Raw genomic sequence first — 15,616 nt, 5'->3', positions numbered from 1 at the left:
AAGGAATTGTTCTTTAGAACAAAGACTTTCTATCCTCAAAGAATTAGACTTAAATAAAATTTAAAATTCTCAAAAACTCTTTGGGCTTCAGTTCAGATTTGAATAGTTTAGATTTTCTGAATATATGATTGAGTCAAGTAAGGTTGAAGCCATCATAAAAATGATAGTGCTAATTCTTAAGGCAGAAAATCCTCTCCTTCATAGCAATTAATTTGTAAGGTGCATTAGGCAAATAATTTCTGAGCAAAAAATTAAGATACTGCAATCACTGTGGACAAGTCACATCACTTCTCTATCTTCCCTATCTTCCTCTGTAAAATGATGGAGCCTGCTTAAGGAAGTGTGATGGTGGTGGTGGTGGTGGTGGTAGTAGTAGTAGTAGGAGTAGTAGTGAACTGGTTCAGTTCTGGCAGTGTTATATTAGCCAAATCACTAAACTTTTGGTTAATTCCCTCATTTGCAAAATAAAGTGAATGGACTAGATAATTATTAAAAGTATATTTTGCAATGAGGTAACTAGGTAATCTTTTCTAGGATTCTTTAAATTCTAGACCTATACTATAAGAATCATGAAAGATGAGGATAAGGTCTGATTGGATATGACACTTCCAGGTGAGGAAACTTTGGTGTCTGCTTTGCAAGTACTTAGAGAACTTTATGGTTAAGGGATTAAGGGATCACATAGACTGCAACTTCATTGCTCACTTTCTATCAACCATGCCAGTCATAAAACTATATCATATCACATCTGGTAGAAATCATAAGAAATCATCTAGCTCTTGTATTAGATATGAGAAAAATGAAGACCCAGAAGAAGTGGGCTAGTCCAATTTTGTTCCATCAGTTGATTATTCAAACATTGAACTAAAGCTCCACAGCAGTGACAAAGATAGTGAGGAAGTGAACTGTTTGTACAAAAATCAGCTTTTTATTTGGCTAATCCAGCTGCCCAACATTGCCCCTGGTGGGCAATTTCTGAGGAAGCAGAGCTCTTCCGACTGCTAATCTCTAGGGTTTCACAGTGGAGTCATCAGCTGAAGATTTTAGGAGACAAAGGACAATATATATAGTATGAAGAATAGACAACTTAGTTAAGGTTGATAAAGAAGATTTGTTCATCTGAACCAAGCTTTAGGCTAAGAATGATGGTATCCTGACAAGTCAGAAAACAAGAAACTAAAAATTTTGAAAAAGGTGGGAAGAAAAAAAAAAAAGCCCAAGAAAAATCATTAAACCAGATGACAGCAGTGAACAAATGTGTATGGCACATAAACAACCATAGGAGTTCAGGAGAAAAAAATAGGAAAGCAAGCTAGAAACAATTCTTACTGCATATGTATATGTATACATATATAGACACATCCTTTATGATACATATACAGAACACATATATATGGACACATACACCCTCTACATATTCATATTCTTTGTATTGATGTGTGCATATACACAGTTCCAATACTAAGAATATAAGTAATAAAGTTCAGAGAGCAAAGACATGGATGATCCTATAGTCAGAGATTCTCAAAATATCTCAGATACTGAACAACTCTTAAAAAAGAAAGCTAATTCCAATAATAAATCACAACTGAGGCAGAGTAGCTGAGGAAGAATCTAAAGAAATAAAAGAGGATAGCTATTGTACTCTCTGATAAACTAAGCTTTAAGAACATAACAAAGATGGGAAAAAAGTCACTATTACTAAAAACAGATAAAGCCTGAATAGAATATAGTTTATCTATATACTAAAAGCTTTTGAAAAATAACTATACAATCCTTGTGATGATGAAATATGTGATAAAAAGTGGATTAAGAAATTGAATAATTAGATCCAAAAAAATAGCCATTAATAATTAGGTGTCAACTTGGAAGGGCTCTAGTTAATTGTCTAGGAAACCTATGCTTGATCTTAAAGGAGGGAAAGAGACCCACATGTGCAAAAATATTTGTGGCAGTTCTTTTTGTAGTGGCAAGAAACTGGAAACTTAGTGTATGTCCATCAATTAGAGAATTGTTGAAAAGTTATGGTATATGAATGTTATGGAATATTATTGTTCTATATGAAACCATTAGCACAGCAGGATGATTTTAGAAAGTTCTGGGGAGACTTACTTGAACTAATGCTGAGTGAAGCGAGTAGAACCAGGAGATTATTGTATATGGCAATAGAAAGATTATATGATCAATTCTGATGGACGTGGTTCTTTCCAACAATAGATGATTCAGACCAGTTCCAAAGATCTTGCCATGAAGAGAGAACTGTGGGGTGTGGTTCACATTTTCACTCTTTGTTGTTGTTTGCTTGAATCTTATTTTTTCTCACTTTCTTCCTGTTTGATTGATTTTTCTTATGTGGCAAGGTAATTGTAAATATGTATGCATCTGTTGGATTTAACATATATTTTTACCATGCTTAACGTATACTGGATTACTTGCCATCTAGGGGAAGGGAGGAAGGAATTGGAACACAAGATTTTGCAAGGGTTAATGTTGAAAAATTATCCATGCATATGTTTTGAAAATAAAAAGCTTTAATTAAAAAAAAAGGGAACTTATGTTTGGCCCTATACTAAAAGCACATATACCAAATTTATCAAATTTGAAGATGATATATAACTAGGTAATAAGAGTCAGGATCCCAGATGTGTAAAGGATAGAATGTGAGCCAAATCTACTAAGGTGAATTTTAATAGGAATAAATTCTTACACTTTAAAAAAAGACAAATTTCACAGGAAAAAATGGAGGATGTGTGATGGAAAAGATTTGAGTTTGAATATAAAACAAGCTCCTTAAATATATAATTATGGCCCCAAAAAGCTAATGTTAGCTTACAATACATAAAGGGAGCCATGTTGTCACTGAATGTAGGATCCCTTCCTCCAACTTAGACTACTTGTGGAGTATTATGTTGAGTCGTGGGCATATTTTAGAAAGACCATTAACATGCTTTAGACCAGGGATGGGGAACCTTTTTTCTGCCAAGGAGTATTTGGATATTTATAACATCATTCACAGGCCATTCAAAATTATCAACTTAAAACTCAAGCAGCAGGAGGTTGTTGTGCCTGGCTTTCAGCTCATCTTTGCCTGCAGTTGCACTGGCAGGAATGAACCAAATGATTTTGCAAGCCTCATATGGCCCAAGGGCCAGACGTTCCCCATCTCTGCTTTAGACAGTTTGGAAGAAAACCAAAGTACTGTCCAGGATCATGGCATATGAAGATCAGCTGCGGGAACTAGGGATGCTTAGCCTAATAGTTAACCAAAGGTAAAATGAGTTTCTTTGGAAAGTAGCAGGTTTCCTCTCCAATCTTTAAATAAGAGCTATTTTTTTGGGTATATGGTAGAGGGAGTTCTTGCTCAGGTTAGAATAGTCTTGAAATCGAGACTATTTTTTTATATTCATTCGAAAGCTAGGCCTAAAAGTAAAAATGTAAAAAAGATCTCATGTAACTGTATTACCAGAGACGAGTTTAGAAAAGGAAGAAGTACAGTTGTAACCAGGTAGGATCAGAACATAGAATGACTTGAGATTTGGGCATAAGCCTTCCATTCAATTTTTTTGATTTTTATGATTCTATCTTTGTTCCTGGGGATAAATGTCAAAGGAAATAGATGCTAGAAAATGGTTAGCTTCACCCCTGCTCTGAGCAATCACCTTGCAAGGAGACCGTCACACCCCAGAGAGCAAACAGGAAGATTCAGGGAAGGATCAGATGCCCCAAGACTATCTAGGTAAATCATTAACTCTTCAGTAATTACATAGGCAAAACCAAGGGAAAAGTCTGGGGAAGGCCCCTGAGATTAGGAAGCTTTAGATCACTTTTTCTGTCTTCTAAAGACTTCTTTACACACACGAGGTGGTCAAACGTCTCCTAACTCCTTGTCTGCTGAACCTCCTAGGCTTGTGTGTTTTGGTTTTTGTTGTTATTGTTGTTTTGGTGAGTTAATGAGGCAATTGGGGTTACATAGGTAGTAAGTATCAAATGTCTGAGGCCAAATTTTAACTAAGGTCTCCTGACAACAGGACTAGTGCTCTATCCATTGCCCCCGCTTCCATTCCCCGCCCAAGACTGCCTTGTGAGATATATGCTGTTCTTTCTTAAGCTGGGCAAGCAGTGGTCTATCCTGGATAATTAGTATGCAGTATTACTGGTTCTAATCCCTTCCAAGTTTAGAGAAGCTATACAGGGATCATCCCTAAAGCTGAGCTCAACTAAGTTAAGTTATAAAACTGGCTCACCTTTTAAGCTACCATCTCCCATTCCCTCGGGTTTTGATATTTGTGGGTGAATTAAACACCCAAATTCCTTAGCTTGGGATTCAAGGCCTTCTAAAGCCTTTTCCCATATGCTCTACCATAGCTTCCTAGCCAATCTAATTTACTTATTCCCTAAATACATCCAGAACACTTTTGCTCCTATTTTGATCCCACTACTCTTCCTGCTTTAAATACCTTCTTCCTCCATTTCCATAAACCCAATCCTTCCTTTAAGGTCTTTCTTGAACCCCATCTTTCTCAGATAACCTTTTCTATATTCTGGATGAGCAAGCTTTCATAATTCCTATGCTACTTGTCTGTCCCATCTCCTGTAATACCTTATACTGTTAAACATTTATGTATATGTACCGTCCCCCCAATCAGAATATTAGCTTGCTGAGGCAATGGTGTCTGAGTTTTTGTTTCTTTAAACCAACAATACCATCATATAGTCAGTGTACTATAGACACCACAATGAAATGGTGAAAATGAGAGATCAGTACCGTTTCTTAGGGGCTTGAGAAAAACAGTGTATAACTGGCAACACAACAAAGAGAACAGGCAGGTAGATTTAAGGCCCGGACCACCCCACAATCCTAGGTTATCCCCCAACATCTAACTTTGGTAGTTAAAGATATTGCTGTGTCAATTCTTGGCTGCCTGTTACTGGTCTTCAGCACACAATTCTAAACACACTGGAATTCTGGGTAATAATATATTTTCCTCATAGGCTACTGTTTGAACAAACTTGCTCCCCACTCTTATGTTTCAGAGTCCTTCTTCATAGTAGCCTTTTAAAAGGGCCTGGGACAGATGAGCTTCTCCCTCCCAGAACAGAGTTTCCTGAAAAGCTGAGAAAGTTCTCACTCAAAACTACCCACAATGGTTAAGCGCATCTGTTCAGGTTTTCAGGCAGCAGGAATACACATGGGGCTACTGCCCAAGTGGTCAGACTGGACTGGAGTAAGTCTCACTTTGTACAAGTCCTTCAGAGTACCAAACTCCTACTCCAAAATCACAGTGCCACCAGCTGCTTCCAAGGCTGCTTTAATCTTCTCTGCTTCTGATTTGGCAACATTGGCTTTGATTTCCTGGGGTAAAGATTCTACCAGCTTCTTTGCCTGAAATGAAGAGAAGTGGAGAATTACAACCATAAAAGCCCTGTGAACCTTTATAGTAGGCCTGGTTCTTTGCTGAAGGATCAAGCCTGGGGCAACTGCATCATTATGATCATGGCACAAGGACTCTTAAGGGAAAATTTGTGGGGGATGCAGAAAATAGAGAGTCTCTTAACTTTGAAACCATTAATCAGAGGCCTATAATGTCCTTGAATAAGAAATCTTCATACCTGGACAAGGTTTATGCCTTGAATGTAATTCTTTATTTCCTTGATTAGTTTCACTTTATCCACAGGCTTGGCTTCCGTCAGCTTAACAGTGAAATGTGTTCGTTCCTTCTGCTTGGGCATTTCTTCCTCTTCTGCTACCTAGAATGAGAATAGGAAAAGGAAAAGTGAAAGCCGGATCCCCCTGCCTACTTTCTAAAAGAAAGTTAGCTAAGGGACCTCAATATCAAATGAGATAATATACATACAAGTGATTTTATAACTGTCAATTATTATAACATTATATTTATTTAAGCACCAGAGCTTTAGAGGTATACAGAACTCAAAGATTCAGCTATTTCACTTGTCCAGCAAGATCCATTGTAAAAGCAAGGATGCCTCTTATTACCACTACTATTTGAAATAGTTGTAGAAATGCTAGCCTTTGCAATAAGAGAATTTAAATTTAAAAAAAAAAAAAAAGGAATAGTATAGGAAAGAAAAATAATTATCATTATATGCTAATAACACGGTTTAGAAAACCTTACAAATTCAAAGAAAATTAAATGAAACAACTCCAGTAGCGTAGTAAGATATAAAACAACTGGGGCAACTAGGTGGCACAGTGGATAGAGCACCACCCCTGATGTCAAGAGGACCTGAGTTCAAATCTAGTCTCAGACACTCAACACTTCCTAGCTGTGTGACCCTGGGCAAGTGACTTAACCCCAATTGTCTCAACAACAACAAAAAAAGATATAAAACAATCAGCTTTTCTACATGTTATTAAAATGCAGGAACAGAAAAAAGAAGTCCCATTCAAAATAATTACAAAAAGTATAAAATACCTGGCACTCATCAATCAAGACACACCTTGCTCTTATATGAAGACAACTACAAAACACTCTTGTGATTGCTATGACAATATAATAAATAAATTACTCTAAATAAATTTACAAACCTATCAAGAAACTAAGAGTTACATAAATAGAATAAGAACAACAAAAAAAGATCAAGAATCTCACAGGAAATAATGAAAAAAAAAAAGTGTGGGAAGGCAGCCTTCCAGAATTAGATCTTAAAATGTAGTATAAAAAAGTAATCATCAAAACTATTTATACAAATTATGAAAATATAAATATTGATCAGTGGAAAAGTAATCTAAGACCCAAAAGCAATTAAAACTAAACATAGGGTTTGCTAAATCTAAAGACAACAATTATTGGGCTAAGAATTTCCCATTCAACAAAAACTACTAGGAAAACCAGAAAAGCAGCACAGCAGAAATAAGACCAAATCTCACATCATACCACAATAAGCTCCAATAAGATACATGACCAACATATAAAAGCGTACACAAAGAATGTTTGTGGCAGCCCTCTTTGTAGTGGCCAGAAACTGGAAACTGAGTAGATGCCCATCAATTGGAGAATGGCTGAATAAATTGTGGTATATGAATATTATGGAATATTACTGTTCGGTAAGAAATGACCAACAGAATGACTTCAAAGCCTGGAGAGACTTACACAAATTGATACTGAGTGAAATGAGCAGGGCCAGGAAATCATTATATACTTCAATTACAATACTATATGATGATCAATTCTGATAGACCTGGTCATCTTCAGCAATGAGATGAACCAAATCAGTTCCAATGGAGCAGGAATGAAATGAACCAGCTACACCCAGCGAAAGAACTCTGGGAGATGACCAAGAACATTACATTGAATTCCCAATCCCTATATTTTTGCCTGTCTGCATTTTTGATTTCCTTCACAGGCTAATTGTACAATATTTCAGAGCCCGATTCTTTTTGTACAGCAAAATAACAGTTTGGACATGTATACTTATTTTGTATTTAATTTATACTTTAATATATTTAACATGTATTGGTCATCCTGACATCTAGGGGAGCGGGTGGGAAGGAGGGGAAAAATTGGCACAAAAGGTTTGGCAATTGTCAATGCTGTAAAATTACCCATGCATATAATTTGTAAATAAAAAGCTATTAAAAATTTTTAAAAAAAGTTAATTTGTTGAGGAAATTTTAAAAAAGGGTGCACAAATAAAACTAGAAGATTAAAAAAAACTTCCAAATTTTTCAAACTGGATGGAGAACAATTCTTAACTAGACAAATAAAAAGGATCATAAATGAAAAAATTTGCAATTCCGGCAATTATAAGGTATATTGTCACTTTTTTCTGCCATTTTCATTCTCAACTGCTCCTCCTGAAAAGGCATCAAAACTCATTTAAGATATAACACAAGTTAAAATTAGAATGGAAAGTTAATCGGAGAAAAAATCTGCAGCAAGTTTCTCTGATCTACCTCTAAGACGTTAGAGAACTAATACAAATGAATATATATGAACAAGTGCCATTCTTCAATAGATAAATGATCAAAATATTTAACAAGCAGTTTTGCAAAGAAAAAAAATGCAAGCTATTAACAATCATGAAAAAAATTCTAAATCTTTTTTTTTTTTTTTAAAGGAAATTTCTGAGATTCTACTTCATACCCACTGGATTGGCAAAGATGACGAAAGACGAAAATTCAATTGTTAAAAGGGCTGTGAAAGGACAGGCACACTAAGGCATTGTTGATGGATCTGTAAACTGGTCCAATCATTCAAAAAAAATTTGGGGGAAATATTCCCCCAAAGTCACTAAACTGTGTATGTTCTTTGACCTGCTAATGATCAATAAATATAGCCCCCAGAGATCAAGAAAGGCCCTATATGTACAAAAATAGTTTAGTAGCATTTTTTGTTTTAATAAAAAATTAGAAACAACATGCCACTAAAATTTTTGTACATGATGTATACATATGATATAAACAATTCAAGAAAATTAAAAATATGACAGATTCAGAGAAACTGGGGAAATCTTGTATTAACTTTTCCAAAGTAAGCAGAACCAGGAGAACAATTTACATACTGAACACAATAATTCTGCAAAAATAATTTTGAAAGACTTCAGAGCTCAAAGCAATAATCATCAAAACAATCTGGTACTGGCTAAAAAACCGACTGGTGAATGAGTACACAATACACAGTAATAAATGACCACAGTACTGTAGTATTTGATAAACCTAACTCACTATCTAACAAAAATTACTGGGAAAACTTAGAAAGCAGTTTGGCAGAAACTAGGGATAGATCAACACCACACTATATAAGGTTAAAATGGATATATGATTTAGACATGAAGAGTGATATCATAAGAAAATTAGGAGAGTATGGAAAATGGGAAAAATACCTTTTAACACCTTTTAACCCAACAATATCACTGTTAAGTCTAAATTCCAGAGATCAAAGAAAAAAGATCCTATATGTCCAGTAATGTTTATAGAAACTCCTTTTTTAGTAACAGAATTAGAAATTGAGGAAATGCCTATCAACTGGGAAATAGCTGAATAAGTTGTAGTATATGATTGTGATAGAATACTACTGTGTTATAAAAAAATGAAAAGATGCTTTCAGAAAACTTTGTAAGACTTATATGAAATGATTCAGTGAGAGCCAAAAGAACACCGTACAAAGGAATAGCAATATTGTATGATGATCAAGAGAATGACTTAATTTCAGCAATTCGAAGACATTTCCAAAGGCCTAATGATGAAAAATGCTACTCACTTCCAAAAGAATAGGTAAGAATCTAAATGCAAATCTTAGCATATATTTTTTACTATTTTTTGGGGGGGGAATTCTTTTGCTTACTTTCTCAAGGAAGGGGCAAGGAGGAAGAGAATTTGAAACACAAATTTTTAAAAAATGAAATCTTTTAAAAAGCGTTGCATGGAACTGAGAGAAAAACATGAGGAACACTGCAAAAAAAAAAAAAAAAGACGACAACTTCAGAGCTAGGATCAATGTAATGACTAATCATGAATTATATATCCACCATGCTTGGTGGTGGAAAGGTGATTGACTAAAGATACGTAATAAGACACTTTTAGGCATAACCAATATGCTGTTTTGTTTGACTTTACTTAATGGTAATAAGGCAGAACTTCTAATGGAGGGGGTGATATAAGAGAAATATTGGATAATGATACAAAAAAAAAAAAAGAAAAGCAATGCAGCCATATAATCCCCCTTTCTGTTCTTAGCATACTGAAATGTTCATTTCTGTTAAACTGGCAATATGAATAAAATTTTAAAAGAGAAGAGTGAGATGAATTAATAGACAGGATGTCTAGACTTTACGAAGCCAAGGACTTGGGTTCAAATCCTTTCTCTGACACATAGTAATAACTATGTTACCACATGAAAATACTTTGACTTATTTGGGTTGCATTTTCTTCATATGAAAGAGGAATGGCAACTGTTGTACAGCTCATAAAATACAAATAAATGCTTTGCAAACTTCAGTGTTATATAAATATGCAATATTCTTTCCCCAGAAGAATCATAGATTTAAAGTTAGAAGAGTTTTAGAAGTTATTCACTTCAAAGGTGTCAATCACACAGCTTATTTACTTCATATAACCCACACCATTTCTCTGGAATGTGGCCAAAACCATATTAAAATGTAATTGGAAAATACTTAATGAAATAAAAATATGAGATACATAGATCACATTATGTTTAAAAATTAAGTCAATAAGCAACCTGCAGGGATTCTGATATATGGATCAGTCATCCCTAATTTCTATTCGAGTCTGATACACACTGGTCTAGTTCAACTCACTCTTTTATAGGTAGAGAAACAATCCAGGAGCTGCTACCCCCAAAATCACACAGCCAGTGAAAAACAAAGCTAGTATGTGAAACCAGCCATAATTCCAAATCCAACACCACTCTGCTTCTTTTACAAAAATTATCAAATTATTTATCTTTGTAATCCCATTATCTTGTGTTGTTCTAATACAAAGCAGGAGCTTGACAAATGAATTTTTAAAAAAAAAGATTGTTAGATTCAGAATTTCAACATCTCTTCTCATCTTGCTCAATTCAATTTCAAATCAATACATAAAGCATTAAAAGTTTGCTACTGTAACTACAGTACTGTGTGTGCTAAGTTCTGGGAAAGATGTATCTATATATGTGTGGGAGGAGGGGGAGTATTTATATATATTGTATATGACTTGGTCACACAATCAGAGAGATAGAAGGCACGATGGCAGCCACCTAGTCCAAATGATATCACTACTTACACAGTAGATAGTTAACATTTATATATTACTTAGTATGTGCTAAGCACTTTAAAAATTTTCATTTGATCTTCATAGTAATCCTGTGAAATAGGTACTATTATTATTCTCATTTTAAAGATGAAGAAAGTGAGGTAAGAGTGGTTAAGTGACTTATCCAGAGTCTTACACCTACTAAATGACTGAGGCTGGATGTGATCTCAGGTCTTCCTGACTCCCACTGTATCCAGCTTCTATCTGAGCTTTCTCTAAAGCAGGGACACACTCAAAGGAGTCATTCTCCTCTTGAGGTACACTGATTGTTTGGATGTTTCTTTTGACATCAAACTTAAACTGGCCCCTTTGTAACATTAATCTGCCTCTCCTGGTCCTGTCCTTTGGAGAAAGAAATAGCTAATAAACTGGATGACAAGATTCAAAAAGCACTATTTATGGAATTGTGAAACGATCCCATCATTCTGGAAAGCAATTTGGAGCTATGCCCAAAGTGTTAGAAAACTGCATAGCCTTTATATGTTTACATGCATAGTAATTTATTCAGAATTCTTATCTTTTAAAAAATATATATACATATTTTAACATTTTCCCCAGCTACATGTAAAATAACATTCTTACATTTATTTTTAAATGTCCTAGACTCTTCCTCCCCATTGAGAAGCACATTAAGTTATGCAAAATATTTCCATAAAAGTCATGCTGCAAAAATACCCCATAGATCTCCCCCCAATAAACAAACTCTCAAGAAAAAAAAATGCATACCTTTTAATCCAGCAATAACCAACAATTTGGAACTATGGGCAAAGGGCTATAAAACTGTATAACCTTAAGCCCAACAATACCACCATTAGGCTTATATCCCAAAATGATCAAAGAAAAAAGGACTTGTACAATATTTATAGAAACTCTTTTTAGGGTGGCAAAGAATTGGAAACTGAGAGGATTGGGGAGTGGCTAAAGTAATTGTGGTACATGATTATGATGGAATACTACTGTACTATAAGAAATGACAAGCAGAATGCTTTCAGTAAAACTGAGAAAACTTATATGAACTGATGCAAAGTGTGCAGAACCAGGAAAACAATGTATACAGTAACAGCAATACTGTGCAATGATCAACTGTGAATGCCTTAAAGTGGTTTTTAGCAATACAGTGACCCAAGGGCTTATGACAAAAAATGCTATCTTTCTCCAGTGAAAGAACTGATGAAGCCTGAATACAGATCAAAAGATACTTTTTTAAAAAACTTGTTCTTGGGGTTTGGTGTTAGTGTTTTGTTTGTTTGTTTGGGGGGGGGGGGGTGTGCTCTGTATTTTCTTTCATAACATGACTAACATGGAATTACATTCTACATAAGTGCAAATGCAAATTTTTCATCAAATTGTTTCATACAGTGCTGCTAAGCCATAGGACATAATGGGAGGGGGAAATGTAAAATGATGGGTAAAATGATACAATGTCATGAGGATATTTCAAGAGTTGAAATATCTTCATGACCCTGAGTTGGAGAAAAGTTGGAAGGAAAAAAAAAAAGAGAGAAAGAGAATTTACCTTTTTAACAGTTCCAGAACTTACCTCAGGAACTACCTTTGCAGTGGCAGCATTTGGTACCATGCCACCCATTGGCACCACATCCTGAATCTTCAATGTTTTCTGTAGGAATATAAGGAATAAAATCAAACAATTGGCATTTCATAGTCTAAACTAAGTATTGATGGGAGAAACTTACTCAAAACCTGACATTCTCCCACTCATGTCTGGAAAAAGACACTGATTTAATATCCAACTCAGCAAATCTGTGATTCTCCATTGTCTAGGTTAATAGAGCTAAATGGCTAAGAGTATTGGACTTGCAATAAGAAAGATAACCAACTTCAAATCCTGTCCTCAGATTCTCACTAGCTATGCAACTCTGAGAAAGTCACATAACTCTTCTGCCTCAGTTTCTTCATCTGTAAAATGAGGACCCCTACCTCATTTCATTGTTGTAAGATGAAATAAGGAAAATGATTTGCAAACCTTAAAGTACTGTATAAATTATAACTCTTATTATTACCTTCAGTAACTCGTTGAGATCAGAGATTTCCAGTAGAGTAAGGCCAGCGATGTCCTGTACTAACTGCTGAATCTTAGGAGGGTACTGCTTGGGAGCATTGTCCAGAGTGGCTCCAGCCAGAGTATCACTTCTTCTTCGATGACAGCTGGTTCTCATGAGCCTCAGGGCACAAACACCCAATAATGGCAGCCTACACCCAGCCCCATTCAAATAAGAGACTGTCACAACCCAGCAAGTGAGCAAAGGGAAATTGTAGAGCTGGAACCCAACAATGGTATTATAAACATACCTTAAAAGTTAGGAGATACTATAAATACCCAGTCCAAAAACAGCTTTTGCATTATAGACCTTTTTGCAATCTGGTGAAACCCATAGTCTCCCCCTCAGAATGTCTTGTATGTTTTATATGATATATACAAGGTACCTAGAGTCGTGTTCAAATCCTGCCTTAGATATTTCCTAGCTGTGTGTGACCCTGAGAAGTCACTTAAATCTGTTTGCCTGTTTCCTTAACTGCAAAAAATGAAGTTAATACTTGTAAAGTTCTTTGAAACTAGCTGTACAAATGTAAAATAAAACAATAAATGCATGAATAAAAAGTTCTATATAAATGATAGCTTGTTGAAATATATTTGGTTACAAAGGAAACCAATTACTGGAATAAAACAGAAAAAAATGTTCCCATCAATGAAGAGAAAACTTCTGAAATCTTAATGTACATATCGGGTTAAAAACCTGATATTTCAACCCCCTCATGTTACTCAGGAGGAAAAAAAAAAAAACCAAAAACCCAAAGCATTGAAAGCTCCAATCACTATCTTATGCCCTACAGAGACAGAAGGTAGCCTGGGGCTGGAGTAAGCAAACCGTGAATTCAAATCTAGCCTCAGGCATTTACTAGCCAAGTCATTTAAGCAGAGTGGAAATAAAAACTGCACCTAGAGATTAGCAAGAGGAGTGAATGAGACGGATGTACCTTTCCATCTCCCCCACCCCTTAACCGACCGCAAGGAGTGAGCGGCCCAAGGTCACACGGGCAGAGCCCAGAACCTGCTCTAGCCCCGGGCTAGGTAAGAACCCAGGCAAGGGTGGTACAAAGGTCAGAGGGGAAATGTCACCGAACCCTTTTTAGTAGGTACGAGGACCCACTTCACGGGGCCGTCTTTGTCTGCGGGTGCGAGCTCCATCACGGGGAGGGGATCCAGATGGGGGGGTCCGCGAGCTCTTGGCCAAGGGGTCGCAGACTCCTGAATGGAGGATACACGAGTCCCCGACAAAAGGCCGCGGGCTCCGAGAAAAACCTGCCCCGGCAAGACACCCTTCCCGGCCTCATGCTTTCAGGCCGCGGCTCCTACTCCGCCCAGAGCCCCGGAGACCCAACCCCACCGATCCCGGCCCGGTTCGGGTACCTGTTCTGGAGCAGGGCCGCGGCCCGGAACCTCAAGCAGGGCCCCCGCAGGGGGTGAGCAGCCGCGGCCAGCATCGTCGTGGGCGCGAGAAGGTCACTCACGCGGCTGCACAGGCGGAAGGCGACACTCTAGCCCACCCAGAGGCGGCTCTCGCTGACCCGGAAGTGCACTGGCCAGGGACGCTCTACCATGGGCCAGCCTCCGTCTCGTTGCTTAAGGGTTACCCACAATTCCCGCGCTGTGCGAGGAGGCTCAGAGAAAGTGGAGACTAGCAAATGATGCGCCTAGTTTTAAGCGTGCTTAGTTACAGAGCTGCGGCTCGGGCCCTTTGCTGCCGAGTGCTATGGTGAAGATAAAATGCATGAATAATTTTGCTTCGTATGTTTTTTACTTAGATTAAAGTAAATGTAGTAAAGTTGGGAATCTGCTACTTTGGGCAGATGGTTCAGACAACCATATTTTAAAGGCCGGCCACACGCCAAGTGCTGTGCTGAGCCCTGGGAACCCCTCCTCCCTCCTCCCTCCTCCCTCCTCCCTCCTCCCTCCTCCCTCCTCCCTCCTCCCTCCTCCCTCCTCCTCCTCCCTCCTCCTCCTCCCTCCTCCCTCCTCCTCCTCCCCTCCCTCCTCCCTCCTCCCTCCTCCCTCCTCCCTCCTCCCTCCTCCCTCCTCCCCGCGCGCCGAAAACGAGCCCCTGCTCTAAGGAGACATCCCGTGGAGTATCAAGGAGCAGGTATCGGGCGCATTTCCAAAGTAGCCCATGACCCCTTGTTTAACCACATCAAGCTGCTTCGTATTTGTCAAAAAACATTTAAGCAAAAGCCTGTCGTGTTGTAGGCACGGTCCTAATGCCCAGGGAACACAAAGGTTCACTCCTCCCCTTTATTTTTTTTAAGAATGAAAAAGGGTGGGGGGAGGGGAAGCTCTGAAGAAGTTCACAGCCTAAGATTGAGAAAATGAAAAACTTTGGTTTGCTTGCTTTGAAATTATTTTATTTTTAATTCCAAATTCTATTCCCCCCTGAATCACCATTGGGAAGGCAAGAAAACGAAATTCACAAAAATTGAATGGCTATTCAAGACAAATTCTGGGAGAAAGGGAGGAGTATGGAAGGACGTGCTTCATTCTGCATTCTGAATCTATCCGATCTTTTCTGAGAATTGGATAGCATGTTTTATCAGTCCTTTGTAGTTTTAATTGGTTTTTATAGTGACCAGAGTTACTAAGTCTTTGAAAGTTGAGCATCTTTACATTATTACTATTACTGTATAAATTTTTTCCAGGTTCTGATCATTTCACTTTATGTTACTTAATATGTCTTCCCAAAAACCATCCTGACCAAGGGAGTCCCGAAAAAACACACACTCTCTCTCTCTCTGACTTAGTGGAGAAAGCTTGGGTACTCTCTCAGAGAA

General features: G+C 37.4%; 1 protein-coding gene across 1 annotated transcript; it reads right to left on the bottom strand.

Annotated features, from left to right (window-relative positions):
* Positions 1 to 2,509: 2,509 nt before the first annotated feature.
* Positions 2,510 to 14,353, bottom strand: MRPL12 (mitochondrial ribosomal protein L12). The gene is made up of 5 exons (XM_003768609.4): positions 14,205 to 14,353; positions 12,796 to 12,985; positions 12,315 to 12,392; positions 5,611 to 5,748; positions 2,510 to 5,383 (listed from the first exon to the last, which is right to left on the bottom strand). Exons 1-5 carry the CDS (start codon positions 14,276 to 14,278, stop codon positions 5,267 to 5,269), a joined length of 597 nt encoding a protein of 198 aa, XP_003768657.1. The 5' UTR covers positions 14,279 to 14,353; the 3' UTR covers positions 2,510 to 5,266.
* Between the last annotated feature and the right edge of the window lie 1,263 nt (positions 14,354 to 15,616).

This window comes from Sarcophilus harrisii, chromosome 4 (assembly GCF_902635505.1).
Source record: "Sarcophilus harrisii chromosome 4, mSarHar1.11, whole genome shotgun sequence".
In the NCBI taxonomy this organism is placed as follows: Eukaryota; Metazoa; Chordata; class Mammalia; order Dasyuromorphia; family Dasyuridae; genus Sarcophilus; species Sarcophilus harrisii.
Note: the sequence above shows the minus strand (reverse complement) of the source record. Positions and strands in the feature narration are given on the sequence as shown.